We start from the raw sequence: 20,469 nt of genomic DNA, 5'->3' as shown, positions 1-20,469 counted from the left end.
ATAAAAAAAAAAAAAAGGATATATAACTCCCATCAGGCACTTTGGCTCAGAGGGGCTAATTTCATCTTCAAAGGAAAAGCTGTTTAAGAAGGCTTTCCATTACTACATTACATTTATTTGTAGTAGTCTACAAAGTTGAGTGTTCAGGCTCTTTTGGGGGATTTTTCTTTTCGAGTCTGCCAAGCACAAGTCGTATACAGAACTGCAACATTAAAGGCCCGGTGTCATTTCAGTTTCATGGTTTTCGGAGTCAAGACATCAAACTCAACTTGAAGGAAAGTGAAGTAAACCTGCTTTTAGTGTAAATAATTTTATTTTGTTGTTAATCAGTTGTCTGGTCTACAAAATAATCTAACATACATACTGGTACTGTATAAAATGCCAAAAAAGCAGCAATTCCCATTATATATTAAGGTATCTAGCAGTTAATGTTTCACCACAGAGATTTTACAAGTGTTAGTAATTATAATAGTGATATTTATGACATTCACTAGTCATTTTGCTTCATCACTATCAGCTGTGGGGTCACGTGATGGTTATTTACACATCAATAAAATGTGGAGCATTGCATTGTGGGATTGTTGGCAGAAAGTAGTGTACATGCCATGGGCTTATTTCATGCTGTTAGGAAATTTATGAGGGCATTATACAGTGGATATATTTACACACTCAGCATTCAGACACTCAAATAAAATGGCAGAAAGTAAATGTAGCACACTATATCGTAAATAGAGGGTGATTTCGACACAGCCATAGTCTTTGTTTGAGGAGGCCTTTTTTGTCAAATGTTGGCAAGGCCAATATTTCAGATGGCATTTTCTTATTGCAGAAATCTGTGTTATGTTGGCTGATAAGTAACAAGAAATTGCAGTTTAGAAATATCAAAGACAGTAAACAGATTTTACAGTCACAATTACATGCTGTATTTCGTCCACCAAAGAGCAAGTTTGTTTTTCCAATTGTAAAATGTAACGCTCTGTACATCCTTATCAAATATGTTGATATATCATTATATATCATTTTTCAAACTCTCAAATATTGTTATTGACTTCAAAAATGCAGCATTGGTTGATGTGTGCTAATTGACGGCTTGTTTTCCTGACATCAAGACATCTTCCTGCACCAACAGATAAAAACGCTACATTCATGAAACATAGTGATGGATGGATACAGCTGTACATTGTTAATTGTACAGACTGTAGACGTACAGTCATAACTTAGACATATTTCCGAGATTGTGATTATGAAAATGCTGCTAGCAACACCTACGGGAGCCACAGGACTGACTGAAAATGACACCTGAGAGACGAAAACTTAGCTTGTTCCTGATGAGTTAGGCCGGGCAAAACAAATAGAAATGAGCTGACATGATACACAAACAATGAATAACTCAACTCAGTCCTGATTATCAGGTCACTGTAGCTGAACAAACAGTAACACAATCCTGTACATCAGCTCGTGCACTACAAGTAACGACGAATGTGTTTGTAACTGCTCATGTGTTTAACAGTTTCCTTTTTTTGTTCCTGCTCCCGTGTTGATGGAAAATCTTGTTAGACAGCTTGTCACAGTCAAACAGAGGGCCACTCTTGTTTAAGTTCCACTTTTATAATTGTATTCAAATTAAGCAAAAAAAAAAAATGCTGAGTAAAGGTTTTTCCAACTCAAATGCTGCTGATAGGATTGCTTTTTGTTTAGTAACTGGAGGCAATGTTTATATGTCTATATTTATATCTAAACTGGTTTAAAACTGCAATAACTAATGCAAAAATATCTTTTGATAACATCTTTAGTGCGTAAAAAAGGAAAGAACAGAGACACACGAGAGTACACCCAACCCTAAATGCCACCTGTGTACTTTTTCACAGAATAACACAGGAACTGAGTACTGAGCACTTGCTAAAACCAAAACATGCCACCTCTAACTCTGCACAACGTAGCTAGGAAACGTCTTAAAAAAAAAAAAAACCTCACAAGTCTGGTGTGGCCTGTGCGTCTGGGGAGAAACGGACATATTTTCGTCTGTGGGTGCTTTAATCGGCACATACAGCAGCTGGCAGAGCCGATGGACAGGCAGGCGATGAGCCCATGATGGAGAAGAAGATCACTTTGGGAGTAAAAAGCTTAGTGGGCTTTATTGTTGAAACAGCATGATGGCATGTGGCTGTTATGTAAGTGGATATATGGGATGTTATTGCAGAGAAAAATCAGCAGATGTCAATTATGAAAGCCAGTAGGGTTTTTTTTTTTTTGTCCTGCTAATGTGACCATGAGATGATAATCATAAAGATCTGCTGGCCAGGTGGTCAAATATTTAGTCTGTATGTTCAAAATCCTGCAATGAATACCTAATGTATTAACAACAACAGATGAGAAAAATATCTAAAGCTTGACCATGAACATGATATACTATTAACATACTTTAACTGAGACGAACGATAGATATCAGCTTCAGATGACAGCTTGGTGCCGTTAAAGAGCATCTAATCCCCTGCGAGGGATACACTATACATTCATCCTATTTGTCCAGATTAATTCCTGGTGTTGGTTTTCCAACACAGGCAGGAAATCTTCTCCATCATCCGGATGTTATTTATCAGGATAAGGCCAGAGATATTGTACATTTTTGTTGGTGTCAACAAATCTCATGAAACCTGTAAAACCATCAATATGACGGTCCGTCTCTCAGTACTTTACAACCTCTCTAACCAGGCCCGCTGTTTCTTAAAAAACAGGTCATGAATGTATGGTTTCATTTTTACAGAATACCATACCGTAAGCATCTTCTATAAATGACGAATGAGCACTCTTCAGTTCAGATAAAAATGGAAACAGCAGTAGTGGTCTTGGCACTATTTATATACCCCACCAGAAGCTGAGAAGATATTTAATGTGATGACGCAGAGGGTTTCTAGGTATTGAAGTGAAAGTCAAAGTGAAAACTGCCCTGTGTGTGGCTTTAGTTTCATCTTCGCCTGTAGCAAGTAAAGAGCCTGCCAATATACGAGTGTCTTTTCTCATTATTGCATGTGTTTTTCTCTCCAGAGAAAGGCCAAGTGTACAAGCAGAAGAAGCCCACCATGTACCCGCCGTGGAGCACCACGTTCGATGCCCATGTGCACCGTGGTCGTATCATGCACGTGATGGTGAAGGACCGGACGGCGGAGCTTAAGTCCGAAGCCACGGTGGCTCTGGACTCGCTGGCGACACGTTGCAAGAAGGAGAACGGCAAGCTGGAGATCTGGGTTAGTGCAGTACTAACCGGCTGTTTGGATACTTTGGCGATATCCAGATGGTCTGACTCACTTTAAGGTTAAAATGTTTAAAGTGATAATCCTCCTCTTAGCCATTAAAAAGACAGCAGTGTCCCTATTTTTGGTGCTGAGCATCATCACCTGCACCCCGAAGATGATATAACAGGATCTGATGTAGACCAGATATGAGTTTACATCACTGTAAACCAGAATCTTGTGATTTTTTTATGTAATTATTACAATAAAACAGGAGTTATATAATGTGATTGTGAAATAATTACTACATAATCATGAAAAACAAAGTTTGTGATGATGAGATTACAAAATAATTATTTTTTAATCACAACGTTATTATGAAGGATTACAAGAAATTTACATCGGCTATGTAAAGATCAATAATTACAAGACCACAAGTCATAAAAGTGATTATCAGACCTTCAAACTCATTGTCTTTGGGATTAAATTTGATGTTTTGAATAAAATACATGAAACCCGTGTTAGCTTACAAGTCACCAACAACATTAAGAAAACAAAACCTTCATCTTAAAGTGCACAAGAATGCCTCACTTACATGTTAAGATTGTAAAAATTGGAATATCCTGGTGACCTGCATAGAGGTTTAACATCTAGACCATATTACAAGTAATCCTCCCTCTCTCTATATACTCTAATTTCCTGTTATCTCATTATTGTATGTCATTTAATAGAGGCAACGATGCCCTAAAAAGCATATAAAAGCACTTACAATTTTGTAAATATTTAATAACGGCGGGATGCCAACGGACCCTCCTACAGAACTATCAGATCTTGACACATTTTTCATTCCTCCTGAATTAAATCCACATTATATTAAGGTCATGGAGGCTATCACTGCTCATGCTGATTAAACTGTTCTTCCTTAATATATTTCACATTAACATAAAGAGTTTTTTTCCTCTAGAAAGACTTGTCTCTCCTACCAAACAATGGATGAAACAAATCAAATACATACTGGGAGTGAATTTCCTCCCCAGTATGATTTGTATGAGCCAGCCAGTCTGCCGCTCTCCGTCATACAGTGAATGCATCATCATCTTGAACTCACATCCTTCCCTTTTCTTTCTAAATGCTTTTTAAAATGAGTTTCTCAGTAATTTCTTACATCATTCTGCTTTTTATTTATGTCTCAGCTGGACCTGAAGCCACAGGGACGCCTGCTGATGGAGGCCAGATATTACCTGGAGAAAAGCGGTGAGTGGTTTAAACCTTCGTAACTTAACCTGCTGCCAGTTATAGTTATATAAATCCATATTATACTGTGACACACAGGGCTTCTCAGTTACCAAGAATAAAAAGATCTTTGAAGTGAAAGTCAGAGATAATGATGTGTTACTGTGTTGTTAAGATTATTAAAAAATGTATTTAGCTCATCTTTTATATTTCTGCATCTCCAGGAGATTATTTGTCTACCACCAAACCCTGTTTCATTTATTCCAATCTGTTGCTGCCAAAAATGGGAAATTGCATCACTTACTGCGCAACGTAGTATATTTTCTGGCAAAAGTTGTCAAAATCTGCCAGATTATTATGTTACAGAAAGTCATGACAGAGAGCGAAAAAACATTTATACTGTAAGTTTAGCCACTTTCAGTCCTTTCTTCTTCAATTTATTTTCTTTTAATTGCTTTTCTACCTTGTAACGTGGGATATTCTTGGATTTTTTATTATCTATGGGGTTGAAAAGTTCAAATACTGCATAAAGATGATGAATATAATTATAAAATACTTGCTGTAATTAGTTTCTATCCTAAACTGTTGGTGCAGCCCTTCAAAATCCTGTATTGCTGGCGGCCTTGTTTGTTTTAATGAGCCTTAATCTTCCCTTCCTAATTACATTTTCTTAAACTAAAAATAGGAGTTTTGACCCTCTGCCCCCCTGCTGGTGCTAAGTGCTGCAAGTGGATATGTGAGCGCATTGTGTTAGATCCTTTTCACCGGTGCTTTCCTGACATTAACACCGTGCCAAGGGCCTGGCAAGTCACAGAGAGCTAATAACAAAAAAGTCCTCTCATGTTTCTATAAATACACCTAGTAAATAGGAAATCCCTGCTCAGAACAACAGGTGGTACAGCGACTGGTGCACAGAGACAATTTGATCAGTACAACTTCCTCTTTAACACACACATCATATACTGTATATGAACAACTTATCAATATACATCAAACTGTATTACTCCTTTCTAAAGACTAACTAAAGGAATAGTTTTGTGAAATTTGCTTAATTTATTTTCTCTTCAAGAGTTAGATGAGAAGACTGTTTATGCACAGGTTAAACAAATGAGTAACGACACATTAATTAGGGAGCTTTTGATGCAGGCTAGCTGTTTGCACCTGCATCAAGTCTTTATGCAAAACTAGACTTAACACATCCTGACTCCAGCTCTGTACTTAAAGCACTGACATAAGATTGATATTGATCTTCTCATCTCACTAGCTGAAAGAAAGCAATATGTGTATTTCCCAGAATGTTCCTATTCCTATAATTTAATGCAGATGTTACCAACTGGTCAATCAACAAAAAGTTACTTGCCATCAAAAATCATTAAAGTTAAAGCTGCATTTTCTATTGCTATAGTAAACTAGGGCCAGCTATTTACTGGCAACACATTTTTTTTCTTTTTAACACAAACAACTGTCCCATTCCTGCCAGTTGAGATGATATAGATTATCACTTTGATCAAAATGAAACTTCTCGATGTTCAAAAGGTGAGAAATCGAAACTTATGAGTGAAATTCGAACCATCTTCACAGCAGTGAGTGATCACTCTGTCCAGAAAAGGTTGAGCTCATCAGCAAACGTATCTTTTGCATCTATTTTCCTGTTGGTTCTAAAGAGTGTGATGTGTTTTCAGACGCGACAGGGCACACTGAGGGAGACCCGGAGTCCGAACAGGAGAGGGAGGGTCTGTTCGCTCTCCATCACCGACGTGGTGCCATCAAACAGGCCAAAGTTCATGTTGTCAAGTGTCATGAATTCAGTGCAACGTTCTTCCCTCAACCGACCTTCTGCTCTGTGTGCAAAGAGTTTGTCTGGTAAGCAACCGACCGACATATTTTTGAACTGCCATATTAGTCATTTCTTTATGATCATGAGTCATTTCACCTGTTTTTTCTCCACCACAGGGGTCTTAACAAGCAGGGTTATCAGTGCAGACGTAAGTGTCGGATTACTTTCCTGTGAAGTTGTGAATGGCCAAGTTTGATACCATCAAACCACCTCCATCTGTCTCATCCTGTCCTCTTTGTGTCTTTCAGAGTGCAATGCAGCTATCCACAAAAAATGCATAGACAAAGTTATTGCCAAATGCACTGGCTCAGCCATCAATAGCAAAGAAACGATGGTAAGTATTTGCTTCACATTCGTTCTTAGACTCACTGATTCACGTAAAATGCTCTATGACTCTTTCTTCCCAGCAGAGTCAGAAAAATTTAGATGTCGCAACAGTAATACAGTGCTGGAGGTGTAAAAGATTTGTAAACTTGTGGTTATAATGCTTACTAATCAAATAGTCACCTCACACAGAAGTATCATTACGCCAAACATTCTCATCTCGTCTCATTTGCCACTTTTATCTTCTTGCTCGTTTCACTTCCTCCTCAGCCAGATGCCTGCTGAGATCATGTGCATGAAACCATGTTGTAATACATAGCATAAAGTACACACCTGACACCCACTGTTTGGTTCCAGGAAGTGCTTTTACTGCAGTTTACTAAAGCAGGGCTTCCTTGATAAGCTGTGCAACGTGTCTTGTGTGTCTGTTGCAGATCCACAAGGAACGCTTCAAGATCGACATGCCCCACAGGTTCAAAGTCTACAACTACAAAAGCCCTACCTTCTGTGAACACTGTGGGACTCTGCTGTGGGGGCTGGCCAAGCAGGGGCTCAAATGTGAGGGTGAGAGGGGAGAGTTTTACAATTTCTGGGGTTTTATGCATTTTGTGTTTGGAAGACATTTGAGCAAACCAATCAAGGGCTACATAAAAGGCCAATAAAAGATAAACAAGGAGCTTTTTTAACTGTAAAACATGCAAAGATATTCCACAAATATAGACCTGGAAATGTGTATATTGTGTCCCCTTTTAAAGAAGCGAGTGAGTGAAGCACCATAGCCTAAAAGAAACTGTTGCCATGAGGGACAAGCTCTGGATTTTGCTGTCTAAATGCCAGCTCGGCTTATGTGCAAAAAAATAAACACAGCAGATGGCTGCAACCATGTAAAATCACTGGCTCAGAACAGCTACACACAACAAGTATAGTATCAGATATTTTACATATTAGTTAATCGACAATATGACATGATATACTACACCATAAAACAGCTGACACAGCTGCAGATATTGAGACATTTCCGGTGGGCTATCATATTTATTGCATGTGTTAGTCCCTCGACCCAAAACAAACTGCAGCTGCCACAGCTGGAGGCAAATGCAGCATTCCATATCGAATGGATGAAATTTCCAATGCAAGCCCACACACTGATGCAGTCTATGTGTGCGTGAGGCTTTGGGGTCAACATATGTTGTCTGATGTAGTGTTTAGTGTATACTCTATGTGATGAGTACATGCAACAACACAAGGGGAAAATTTCTACAACAAAATCAGAAACAAAGTAATTTCCTTAGTAAAAAAGTGAGACAATGCAACGGCCAAATACGAGAATAATATTCTTTATCTTGCTTTATCTTGCATACAAGTGGCTTAACGTCCATTTTTAGAAAGCATTGTTGCCTTATCATGTGTGAAAATATGTAAGTGTACAGTCAGTGGCGTGTTATTACCTGATAAACTATGGTGATTCTGTCTTTTCTATGCAGAATGCGGCATGAACGTCCACCACAAATGTCAGAAGAAAGTAGCCAACCTCTGTGGGGTCAACCAAAAACTGATGGCTGAAGCTTTGGCCATCATCGAGAGCAAACAGCAGGTCCGACAATCAATGTTCTTCACAATAAAAATACTTAAAGCTGTGTAGATTTTTGAGAAAATGTTTTAGTGAAAACTTTTACCTTTGATACTGTACGGTGGAGTGCCTTTCTTTATCAACCCTCACCTTACCTCACCTTGGACTGCTGACACACCTAAAAAACATTTGGGTAGTATTTACTTACCTTAAACAACACTTAAAATATCTCAATCCAAGCACAAACCCTTTAATATAGCCTAAGGATCTTTTAAATTGAGTCTCTTGAATCAGTCAGTCTGTTTTGGATCCGTTTCACCTGTTTTACCCTTTAAATTTGAGTGTCCGTTTCACTTTCATTCTAAACTTACGAGGGTTTTAAGGTGTTTAAGATCTTCTGTTTTCTATTGACAGATTTTGAGTGTGTCAACATGGTTTAAATGCTGTTTTTACAGGCTTTTACACCTGCTTAAAAATCCTTAAGTCCTTTAAAAAATGGTCAAGAGAATTTGAACCCCAAAACCTCATAACGTACCTTTGATCTCTAGGCCCGAGGCACCAGAGACAGTGAAATCATTGGTCGAGAAGGTCCAGTAGGTGTTGGCCAGGCAGGGGTGGTTCGAGCTCCGTCTGGGTTAATAATGGGTTTACCAGCAACAGCTACACCTGCACCTGCAAGTAAAGGTCACAACCCCTTAAAATTTGTATTTGTCAACGAGCCAATCTTTTCTTCTTTGTAGTTTTGTAACATCATGCATTTGCTTCTCATTCCTTTGACCTGACCTGCAGATGTGCAAGGTATTTCATGGGAGGGACCAAGAGACAGGTCGGTCACTGGGGCGTTGATGGAGGAAGAGCCTCTGTACGCTGTTCCGAGGAAGGATCACCAACCCAAATTTACCATCGAAGACTTCGCCTTGCATAAGATGCTCGGGAAAGGCAGCTTTGGCAAGGTACTGGAGATGATGAGATTCAAAAAAGCAAAGCAAATAAATAATATGATTAATGATCTTAACTGCAAACTATTTTGGCTTCACACAGTTCTTGCTTTACTGTATTGCCTATTATCAATTGTAAGTTATAAAATGTGTTTATAAGTGTACAAATAAGAAGCACAAATGCAGGGTGTGCCAATTTTGCCAATTCACAGTAAGAGATTTATTGAGTAAATGTGTAAATGTGTGTCTGTCAACATTTAAGATGGAAGAATAGTGACATAAAACCACAAGGTTCCACATGAATATACGAGCAGAATGGTATCGGTTATGGACGAGGGCAAAGAGAAGTGGGATACAGCACTGATGAGAAGGACAAGATGATTCCAGCAGTCATACAAAACCCCTTATAGTCACAATATGTTTCTTAATTCTTGTAGTGAGTGTTAGATAATACCTTTAGAAAGAGTTTTTCCTTTGGTTTGTCATCAAAGCATGATATTTTAGTCGTTCTCATAAACATGCAGCCGTCAGCACATTGAGGTTTGTGGTCACACTTGTTCATGCAGCCAGTTTCCACAGAAAACCTGACTTTGTCTCATTTTGATGTCAGTAGTACCAAAGTGCTCGCAAGAGAAACGGCATGAGAGAGGGGGGTGTTAGACATGGGTGGGCAGCACGCAAAAAAAAATAAACTGCTGTTTTTCCAGGTGTTCTTAGCCGAGTTGAAAAAGAGTGGGCAGTTTTTTGCGGTGAAGGCTCTGAAGAAGGACGTGGTTTTGATGGACGATGATGTCGAGTGCACTATGGTGGAGAGGAGGGTCCTCTCTTTGGCCTGGGAAAATCCCTTCCTCACGCACCTTTACTGCACCTTCCAGACCAAGGTTAAAATCCACTTCAATACACATCCACTTGTGTTCACTTCAACCTTCCTTTAGCAAACTCCACTGAACTCTCTGCATTTTTGTGTCCAGGAGAATCTGTTCTTTGTGATGGAGTATCTGAACGGAGGCGATCTCATGTTCCACATCCAGAACTGCCACAAGTTTGACTCGCACAGATCTACGTACGTATCCACAGATTTTTTGAATTATTTGTCCTTATTTGTCCAAGTATTAAATCTAAGAAGGTCATGTCAATACTAAGGCCTCTAGTTTCACAGCGGTACAGGGTGGTGCTTTGCGTTGGGGGAAAACCCAGGGGTGGTATGTGTAAAGCTGGTGGGCAAAGGTGGGGCTAATTCAAAATTAGCCTGACCTTCATCTAAGTTTAACAGACCTTTATCTGAAAAAAATTAGTTTAACATTCAGATCCATCAGCCTCCAGACAAACATACAGTATTTATCTACAGCTCTGACAGAAATCTGAGGCGAAACTCTCGATCTATCGTCTTAAAAAAAGGAAAAGGAAAAAGTTTTCATTACGCCGTCTTAGTATCTCATTTCATTATTTAACCAGTTCCAATTCCATGTACATAAAAACAAGCCTAAAAATGAAATTTGTTATTGATTAAATATTTTTCATGAAGGAATGTTATTCAGCAGGAGTGAATGAAAAGTTTAGACACACAACTGCAGCTTTTTGCTGTTTGGGTATAATACAGTCATGAGTATCATGTTTCCTCTTTTTTCATTCAAGTCAGATGAGTCACCGAGTAAGCATCTTTGTTGACTCAGTTTCCATATTTGCAGTGCCTTCTGTTACTCTGTTCTTCCATTTTAATTTCCAATACAAGTTAAGAAAAAAGATAATTTAAATAACCAACCAATCTGCTTTCCTCCTTTCCTCAACGTTACTCCCTTGTTGTAGACAATTGGTAAAGACGAAGGAGAGATTAAACAAGCAGGAGGAAAGTAGCAACTTGTTATAAAAATTATGATTACACTGTGTATAAGTGTTACTATTTTATCTAGATCATTATGAATTGCTCCTGTCTTGCACTGCAAATCTGCAACATCAGCAGACTCATCAGCTAAGGTTAAAGGAAGTTCAGCAACATATTTGTTAAGAAGAAGATGTAGAAATTAAAATTCGTTCGAGAAAGGGTGAGGCATGTCATCTGGAGGTCAGTTGGGCAGGATGGCTCCTGGACAGGAGAACTGAAAACAGACATGACGTTATCTAGAAGTCTGTATTTGATAGACTTGTACAATGTAAATGACAGCTGTTGGAATTTGTAACACCCACTTAAGTTGTATAAAACCCTATTATAAGCCCTCCACTGGTAGCCTTTTTCCTTGTAACCTCATCCTGTGTGTTGCACTGCGAAACGCTCCTTCTTATACAAGAAAATAAATTCTGTTAAATTTTGATACTTCGGCTCCGGTCTCTATTGTTTAATGGTCATTACAAAGAAATTCTTTTAACACATCATCCATTCAATTCATTTTTTTCTTTCTCTCTTCCTCTTTGTGTCTTCCTGCAGCTTCTACGCAGCTGAGATCATCTGTGGGCTTCAGTTCCTGCACTCCAAAGGAATCATTTACAGGTAGAGAGTCTCAGCCTTAAATGAGACACAGGACTTGAATGGGTGGAACACAAAATTGCCAAACTGGAAACAGCTTTCTGTGATTTTCCTCTCTCTTGTGTTTGTCCTCCCGCTCCTCTGTAGGGATCTGAAGCTGGATAATGTGCTGTTGGACTCTGAGGGCCATATAAAGATAGCGGACTTTGGCATGTGTAAGGAGAACATGCAGCTCGACTTGCGGACCTCCACCTTCTGTGGGACACCCGACTACATCGCCCCTGAGGTGACCTACATGTTATAATAGAAACACACATTTCTATTTATACAACATTGTGGATTTAAGGGTAAATCAACACTAAATCAGACAGGGTAGAGAAATGCTGTTGCACTGACGTCTATGGGCCCCAAACAGTGATGTCACAGAAGGTGTTTTACCTTTGACAGATGATGGAAAACACCTGCTGTATGAGCTGCCAATCCTTTTTCTTGTTACGGTCATATGATACTGTAGATATCTGTTGCAGAAAGAAAATACTGACACATTTAACAAGTTTATAATGTTTAACTCAAGTTATAGCCTTTGGAAAGTTGTATGTAATAACTTGGCACAATAGACTTGTTCCTCAGCAGATATTTCATAATGTCATGGCAGGAAAAGAACAGGTGTAAATAATAACATTAATGATGGCTCCAGTGCTCCAGTAAGCCATGCCAATGAGCCATCATGGACAGTACACGGGATATAAAGGAATGCAATCATCATTAATGTTATTAATAACACCTTTCTGCCCTTCATGTCAAATAGTCTGCCGTAGCAGAAGTATAGCAGGACCCTGGTGAGAACTGACAACAGCAATCTCTTGCCAATAATCAGATCACAGTGCATCAAGAACATGTGTGGAACGTTAAATACGCGGTTTTTATTGTTTGTGTTCATTATAAACAAAAAAAACCCACATAATCTCCTGTACAGCACTACAGTATCACATCTGTAAAAAGTGCATCATAGATCAGAATACTGTGGAAATGTGTACGTTTTCACTTCCTGCAGAAGTTAACTACAACACTAGTGGCCTAAAATTTAAATTGTGACATTTTACAACAAACAAAGCCATTACATAAGTTTTGTTAAATAAAACCAGGAACAGGTACTTTGTAAATTAAGTTAAAGTTGAGGTTTGTGGTTCGATCACTGAGTCCTCCTGGCCACATATCAAAATGGCCTTGAGCAAGACACTGAACCCCAAATAGCTCCTGATTGGTGTATATGTCAGGGAAAAACAGTGCAAGTTGCTGTAGATAAAAGTTAAATGGTTGTAATGTCCTTTAATGCAATGTTATGTTGGCATTAATCTCAAACTACTGTAGAGCTGAGGCTGATGGGACTTCAGTAATTCATTTTAGAGGTAGTTATTAATCACACTCCATAGATATGTTGAGATATTTCAATTTGGACTAAAGTGTTGGACCAGTAGACCCTTTTCATGGCAGACATTTTGTCTTGTGTAACTGATACCATTAACAATGGTTTCATTCCATTAATTGGCCCAGTAAGCCATGTACTGTAAGTCATGCACAATACCAGCTTTGGAACTGACACACCTATAGCAAGCACAGCTATCATTAACGTGCTTTTCTGGCTTTGACAAGTCAACCTGTCTGCTGTGAAAAGGGTCTGTTGTCTCCCTAAACTCAAGCTGCTAGCATGGCTGAAACTGATCTAACAGGTTATAGATACCTTCAGGAAAGAAAAATATATTAGTTCTATATCTAACATCTATCTATTGTTTGTTAGATCCTTCTGGGTCAGAAGTACAACAGCTCAGTGGACTGGTGGTCGTTCGGAGTGCTGCTTTACGAGATGCTGATCGGTCAGTCTCCGTTCCACGGCCGAGATGAAGAGGAGCTGTTTCAGTCCATACGAACCGACAACCCTGTTTATCCTCGCTGGCTGACCAAAGACGCCAAGGACATTCTGGTCAAGGTTGGTGGTTGGTTAGTGTGTTTAGATGGTTGACTGCTCAGCGGTATTAGAGGTACTAAATTCATTAATCCCTCCACGAGGTAATCTATAATTCAGTTTTTTGGGAATAACCTAACCGGTCAGTTAAACGCTGTTCTAGTGATGATTATTTTTGTAGGCACACATGCACAAGTTTTTGATTGTTGATAAATCAAGAAAATCAGCTTTGTGACAAACTCTTGTTCAACATGATAATGTCCACAAATCAACACACTTTTTTATTATTTGAAGACAATATATGCAATCAAGAAATGTATCTAAAAAATTTCAACAGCTGTCATTTACACTGTACAAAGAAATAGGGACTTTGAAGTATATATGGAATTTTTAATCAATAAACATGGCAAATTAAATGAATAAAACTGAGAAGGGAAGGGAACCCATGGTTTAAAATTGCTTGTTGACCTCTGTGATTTTGCATCGTCAAACTGTAACTCCGTAACCACCATGAGCCACAGAATTCACTCAAACATCAGCTAAAACAGAAAATGAAAAAGGAAAAAGTTGTTTGTAGCAGCTACATTTTCTAATCGGCAGCTGGGCTCTGAAACTGCACTAATAATGGGGTCAAATTTAAAAAGAAACCACACTTCAACCAACTAAGACATTTAGATGAAACACCAAAAGGTGAATGTTTATTGTTTTTAACTGGTGACTTTCACTGCATATGTAAAGCTGTCACGTACAGTATGTAACCTTGGTTCTGTTTTTTTTTTTGTGCTGCAGCTGTTTGTTAGAGAGCCTGAGGAACGACTAGGAGTGAGGGGAAACATCAGGCAGCACGGTTTCTTCAGCAGCACCGACTGGAACGCCCTGGAACAACGGCAGGTGGTGCCGCCCTTCAGGCCAACTTTAGTAAGTACAGCAGGGTCTGTGTGCAGGCTACAGATACACAAGACAAACCCACTCAGTCATGTCTACCCTATCCTTCATCCTAACAATAAAGTTCTAAAAAGGGATTTTCTTCAAGTGATTATGCAAGCTGCAAATATGTAGATCTATGTAAAATATCTCAAAAAATGTTATGCTTAAAGAACATGTAATAAAGGGTAAAACATATTTGGGTAGGGGCTCTTCTTGGACTCAGAAATGAGTTTGTTTGAGGTGCTCTTTGGATACGGATAAATATAGACACAAAAATACAAGAAAACTCCAAGGCACTCTCTTTTAGAACAATTAAAATGCCTTTATTGTCATGGCATGGTCATCTAGACTTTTAAAACAAAGCTCTGACGCATTTCAGCATTGAGCCTTGGTGAGGGAGTCAGGTTTGACTATATGATATATATAAAAGTCTAGATGACCATGCCATGACAATAAAGGCATTTTAATTGTTCTAAAAGAGAGTGCCTTGGAGTTTTCTTGCATTTTTATGCAATAAACAGACTGCAGGACCAGCTTCTTCATATTTCAGCCACCAACTTTTACAGGTCTCTGCTACACTAGAGAGCCAGAAAGTTGGAAACTACTATTTAATGAAACTAATGTAATGTATAGATGCCATTTACAGTATTTAAAGTGGGAAGCTGCAATGAATTACCAAGAAAAACTCTTTTGATAATGCAATCCTGTTGTGCCCTCTTCAGAGGATTCACACTTGATAAAAAACATAATATGCATCTTCTGCCAATTTACTGGAGAATTTTTTTTCTAGAATTTGGATAGAATGAACATGTTGAACTGTAGATAACTGCTCTTGTAAAGGATAATAAGAAGGAGACAGTAGAAACAGGTCTAGTAAGGCACTGCTGTGTGATGGAAAGACAAAAACACACAGCGCAGCTCATACCAAGAGGTGTTACTGAGACTGAAGTAAAGCCAACTATAACTGAAGTTGTTTTGAGTTACTACAGTTCTATCTAGAAAGTAAAATATTCAACCTACTCATGCTTGAATATTTAAATTCACTACGCAAGTGAATGTTTCCACAAAATCATTTCACTTGACTAATCATGATAGTTGAGCCTTTCATCTAATTATAAACAAGTGAAAATGTCAAGTTGACTTCTTGGTATTGCCACAAAATTATCTTTTATGATGGAGTTAAAGTAGTGCTACAAAACACTAGGGCTGCAACTAACAATTATTTTATTACTGATTAATCTCCTGATTATTTTCTCAGTTAATCGAATAGTCGTTTGGTTTATAAAATCTCAGACAAAGGTGAAAAATGTGGATGACTGTTTCCAAAAGCCCAAGGTGACGTCCTCAAATGTCTTGGTCCTGACAAACAGTCCACAACCCAAAGATATTTTGTCATAGAAGACAAAATAAAGCAGAAAATATTCAAATTTGAGAAGCTGGAATCACGAATTTGGACATATTCACTCAAAGGATTAACTGATTATCAAAATAGATGGTGATTAATTTCCTGTCGATCGATTAATCGTTGCAGATCTACAACACGCAATCTCCAAGAAGGGTTGCAACAGCTTATGAGACTTATAGATCAGTGTTGTGTTGCAGCATTGCAGTAATAATTTAAACATTTTCTCTTCCATCCTTGCAGACGTCGCCCAGTGACTGCAGCAACTTCGATAAGGAGTTCATCAACGAGAAGCCCCGGCTATCGTGTGCCGACCGGACGCTCATCAACAGCGTCGACCAGACGATGTTCAGAAACTTCTCCTTCGTTAACCCGGGAATGGCTCGCGTCACAGGACGCTGACCACCTGAACAACAACCTACTACCTACAAACAAGCCGCCCAGTCACAACCAGCACTTACTGTAACTAAACAAACTACAGAGACTTTAAACCGTGAATGTCGCAACAAATTCAACTGTATCCATAACTTTATAATAACCACTAAGGGGGTGTCCTGGGTGTAAGACACATACTGTATAAAGTAACTGTGATGGGATTTTTATCGCATGCATTTCCTGGCTCTCTACATTTTCAACTTTTAAGTAAAACACAAAAATATTCACAAACATTTTTAAAAAAAACAGCCAGCAACAAAACAGAAACAAAAAACCTCTAAGCTAAAGCAAAAAAGATGAATATTTACCTAAAATCTATTATGATGTCTCACAGATTATCTAGTAAGAGGCAAAATGTTTCTAATTTTGTGTAATTCAGACAATTCCCTCGGTTGAAAAGCTTGTAATTACTCATAGAATTGCCCCTTTAAGTATTCAACCCCGTTAACTTGACTTTGTGCTTATCAGGATGTGTTTGTTATAGAAAATGTGCTTGTAATGAACTTATGGTGCCTCATAATACTTTATGAAGTTGACTTCTTCTTAGTAAAGCAAACACTGGTTTTACCTAAAGCCAAATTAGATGTGTTGTCCTGTTTTTGGGTTTTTTTTTCTTCTCCTATTCCACAGTATATTGAGTCTTTTACCTCCACTTTGGGTACAGATGTTAAAAATGTATTTCTTTTAATGTAAATAACTGTAATCTGTTGATATATTGTACTGTTTGAATAGATCTATTAATGTGTAGCAAAAGGTCAATTACAGGGTTTTTGTTTACGTGCGTTTTCTTACTGTACCTCAGGAGTTTTATTGACAATGTCATTTGGATCAGGTACTTAGATCCCTGCAAACTGTAAGTTTTATTGTTCTCTTCATTGTGAATCGTGTACAATAAAATAAGTGGGTTTTTGTACAGAGTTGTCAATGTTTGTATCATTGAGGGATGGATTTCTGAGTAACACAAAACTTGTTCATGTGTAGTATTAGTCACCAGAGGTACTGAGAGAGTGAAGGTGGAGGCGTAGACCGAGAACCAAACCAGCTCAGTTTTTCCACTTACTGCCCTTTGCAATATGTTTTTTCCAAAGTTGATGAAATTGAAATGAAAAAGAAATGAATAAAACATCTCAAGCTGTTTTGTTAGGTAAGAAAAAAAATACTGAACTTTTTACAACAGTCAGCACAATCATGATACCAAATATCATGGTATCATCCGGAAATGGAGAATATATAAAATAACCAGATGGGAATGCATGTTTTTCACAGTGAATTAATGCTTTAATCGAGGTACTTTATCAACTGAATGCAATAATCCTGTAAATCCAATATTTCCATAAAGCAGTCCTGCTTATTATTCTGCAACATTGCCCATGAATAGCAAATACAACTACAGATACTGTACCTAAGACATACAGTAGCTTTCTAAATATGGAAAGTCACTACAGTTAACACTTCTGTATCATGTCATGTATTTACTGTCATGCCGCCCAACCTCATGAAACTCTCAACACATATATTGAACTATTATTCAGGCTACAATCACTCATGAACTGTACTGACTGCAGCTGCAACTATTAGTTGTTCTGTAAAAAATAATCAACTATTTTGATTCCTGCTTCTAAAATGTGAATATTTGCTGGTTTCTTTAGTCTTCTATGACAGTAAACTGAATATCTTTGGGTTTTGGACGTGACAAAAGAAAACATTTGAATTTTAGGCTTAGGCTATGGGAAACACCTTTATTTATTTGGGGAAGTTTCACTGAGAGGAAGCCTCTCTTTTGCAGGAACGCCCTAATCATATTCACACGACTACACGCATTCACACCTAGAAGCTGCCCAGTGCAACCATAGTCTGGTGGTGGTAATGAGGGAGGGGGAAGTGCAGCTTTTTCACTTTCTCCACCTAGATTTATCATGCCGGTCCGGGGATTGAACCAACGACATTCCAGTCGCAAGCTTGTTTCTCTAACTTTTATGCCACCACTGCCCCTTTAGAGACCAAACAACTAATTAATGATCAACAAATTAATCAATCATGAAATAATCTTAGCTGCAGCCCTAATACTGACTAATAAACTGAAACAAATGCTGAATTGAACAGAGAAAGAGAGGTGACTTTACATGACAAATACAGGGAATAGAAACTATTTACTTTAAATCTTATACAAACACAACTTCAGCCATGCCATTTTTAGTTGTTAACGATGTTTGTGCAACATTTTTTGTTGTTTCTTTATAGTAAAAGAAACCTCAGGAGAGCACTTCCAAGTAATTGTGTGCTACTCAAGCTTCTATAAAAGCAAGGTTGAAGAGTATTTTTGATGAAATGCCAAATTAATTCTGTAGGGCCAATGCCACTGCTTCCTGCCTATCTGTGAGGGAACACAATTAATAGTGAAAAAGGCTTGCATAATATGTTGGTTACACTAGCAATTTGTAATCCAGAATACCATACCATTAATTGAACAGATAACAGTTTGTTCCGAGTATATTTTTTATTTGGACTGTGACAGTGCCGTCAGTTAACATGTTCCTAGTAATCAAGTATAATTTGGTATCATTTCCCTTTAACATGACCTCACTCACTCATAGCTACATCCCACACACGCATATTAAAAGGAACTGCTATTTCATGTGAAACTAGCAAGTTGATCTCATAGACATAACATTTTCATGGTGGTTTGATGAGTAACAGTATAATACAAAGTGCAGCAAACACACAACCACAGATCTGTTAGAGAATCAAAACCAGGGGTCAACCAGCTCTGAACTGCTGGCAGTGGAAACCAATTAAAACTGAAATACATGTCTTTTTTTCAGCGCATTTCCATTTTCCAATACAAAATGACAAAATGAGAATAAACACAGGACAATAAACCTGAACAATCATCTTGCTACTTAACATAAAACGGTGGCAACAAACATTTTCATAAGGTTAGGGTTTTTTTAATTGTATTAAATAATTGTGACAGGTGTAAAAACTAGAACACAAAATAATCCATGTGTCCCCACAAGATTACAGTATTGGGTGCTCCATGCTAAGACTTTAATTTACACAATCCCCATTCAGAGCAATAGCAGGTTAAACACAAACACTAGCATGGTGCCTACTTAGTTGAGCAGTAACATTAGCCATCTCTACACATTGGTAAAACTTATTTCCAACTATGGCTGCAACCAACAATTATTTTCATTATCAGGTAATCTGTCAATTATTCTCTCAATTAAACAATTATTTGTTTGGACTAGAAAATGTCAAAGAAAATTATGAAAAATGTCAATCACTGTTTCCCAAAGCCCAAGACAAAACCTAAACTATCTTCTTTTGTCCCAACCAACAGTCCACAACCCAAAAACATTCAGTTTACTATCATATAAGACTAAAGAAACCAGAAAATATTCACATTTGAAAAGCTGGAATCAGAGAATTTGGAAATTTTCTCAAAAAATGATATCAAAGCAATCAATCAATTATCAAAATAGTTGGTGATTAATTTTCTGTTAATTGACTAACTGCTGCAGCTCTATTTCCAACCACATTAAGCTAGTTGCATTAACATTAATGTAGATCAAAAATGACAAGTTAGCTCCTCTGTAGCCTTAAGACTGGCTAACTTATCTTGATAAAGGGTGAGCTCCCCTGCAGTTTACACACTCTATTTTACTTAATAACATCAAGATAAATCTCCTGTACAATATTTGGAAACTCACAGTATAGTTCAGCCCCAGTTTGTGCCTCTTATGTAATGTTATTCACCGTTTCCAACCGTTGAGTTATATTTGCAGTCACATAATGCTAACGCTAGCTAAGCTAATTTTCTCAAAGACGTAACAGACACAAACCAAACTCGAGCTCGACTAACAACACTTACCGTTGTTTTGATGCTATTTCCACATTTCTCAAAGACTCTTCTAGCCAGCTGGAAAGAAAAAAGCTCAGTCTGCTCTGCAATAAAGACGTTTAGCTCAACATCATAACTATAGTTACGATTTCCATTTATTAAATTAACAAAGATGGCTACCGGAAGTGATATTTTGCTTCGCTCTTCCTATTTTCTTTATTTTCCGAAGCTTCTTCTTTATCATTTTGCATTATGAGAGAAAAAATCTAAACGTTAATATTTTAATTGTATATAAATACTGTAAA

At 37.9% G+C, this 20,469-nt stretch overlaps 1 protein-coding gene and 3 long non-coding RNA genes across 12 annotated transcripts in view; 1 reads left to right on the top strand and 3 right to left on the bottom strand.

Annotated features, from left to right (window-relative positions):
• The window catches only part of LOC121890729, an 85,481-nt gene extending 76,420 nt beyond the window's left edge, over positions 1–9,061 (bottom strand). For all 7 annotated transcript variants that reach the window (XR_006093902.1, XR_006093900.1, XR_006093899.1 and 4 more), the window contains exons 1-2: positions 8,978–9,061; positions 8,730–8,866 (exon numbers count right to left, since the gene is read on the bottom strand). This is a non-coding gene — a long non-coding RNA (uncharacterized LOC121890729). The remainder of the gene's footprint in view (positions 1–8,729; positions 8,867–8,977) is intronic.
• The window catches only part of prkcq (protein kinase C, theta), a 26,308-nt gene extending 8,859 nt beyond the window's left edge, over positions 1–17,449 (top strand). For both annotated transcript variants that reach the window (XM_042403233.1, XM_042403234.1), the window contains exons 3-18: positions 3,046–3,245; positions 4,424–4,484; positions 6,146–6,326; positions 6,417–6,448; positions 6,549–6,634; positions 7,059–7,188; positions 8,109–8,218; positions 8,743–8,878; positions 8,984–9,147; positions 9,840–10,013; positions 10,104–10,195; positions 11,555–11,617; positions 11,741–11,879; positions 13,392–13,580; positions 14,346–14,474; positions 16,129–17,449. In XM_042403233.1, coding sequence (XP_042259167.1) covers positions 3,046–3,245; positions 4,424–4,484; positions 6,146–6,326; positions 6,417–6,448; positions 6,549–6,634; positions 7,059–7,188; positions 8,109–8,218; positions 8,743–8,878; positions 8,984–9,147; positions 9,840–10,013; positions 10,104–10,195; positions 11,555–11,617; positions 11,741–11,879; positions 13,392–13,580; positions 14,346–14,474; positions 16,129–16,287 — 2,045 coding nt within the window. In that variant the 3' untranslated portion in view covers positions 16,288–17,449. The remainder of the gene's footprint in view (positions 1–3,045; positions 3,246–4,423; positions 4,485–6,145; positions 6,327–6,416; positions 6,449–6,548; positions 6,635–7,058; positions 7,189–8,108; positions 8,219–8,742; positions 8,879–8,983; positions 9,148–9,839; positions 10,014–10,103; positions 10,196–11,554; positions 11,618–11,740; positions 11,880–13,391; positions 13,581–14,345; positions 14,475–16,128) is intronic.
• Positions 6,220–7,052, bottom strand: LOC121890730. Its single transcript, XR_006093905.1, has 3 exons — positions 6,808–7,052; positions 6,397–6,560; positions 6,220–6,304 (listed from the first exon to the last, which is right to left on the bottom strand). It is a non-coding gene; the product is annotated as an uncharacterized LOC121890730 (long non-coding RNA).
• Positions 9,064–20,469, bottom strand: LOC121890728. Of its 2 annotated transcripts, none has more exons than XR_006093897.1 (3): positions 20,195–20,469; positions 12,032–12,111; positions 9,064–9,150 (listed from the first exon to the last, which is right to left on the bottom strand). It is a non-coding gene; the product is annotated as an uncharacterized LOC121890728 (long non-coding RNA). The 2 variants fall into 2 exon arrangements; XR_006093896.1 differs by lacking the exon at positions 9,064–9,150 and adding an exon at positions 11,793–11,884 and having other exon boundaries at positions 20,195–20,468.

The sequence above is a fragment of the Thunnus maccoyii genome, chromosome 23 (assembly GCF_910596095.1).
Source record: "Thunnus maccoyii chromosome 23, fThuMac1.1, whole genome shotgun sequence".
Taxonomy (NCBI): Eukaryota; Metazoa; Chordata; class Actinopteri; order Scombriformes; family Scombridae; genus Thunnus; species Thunnus maccoyii.
The sequence above is the reverse complement of the archived record's forward strand: the minus strand, read 5'-3'. Positions and strand labels throughout refer to the sequence as shown.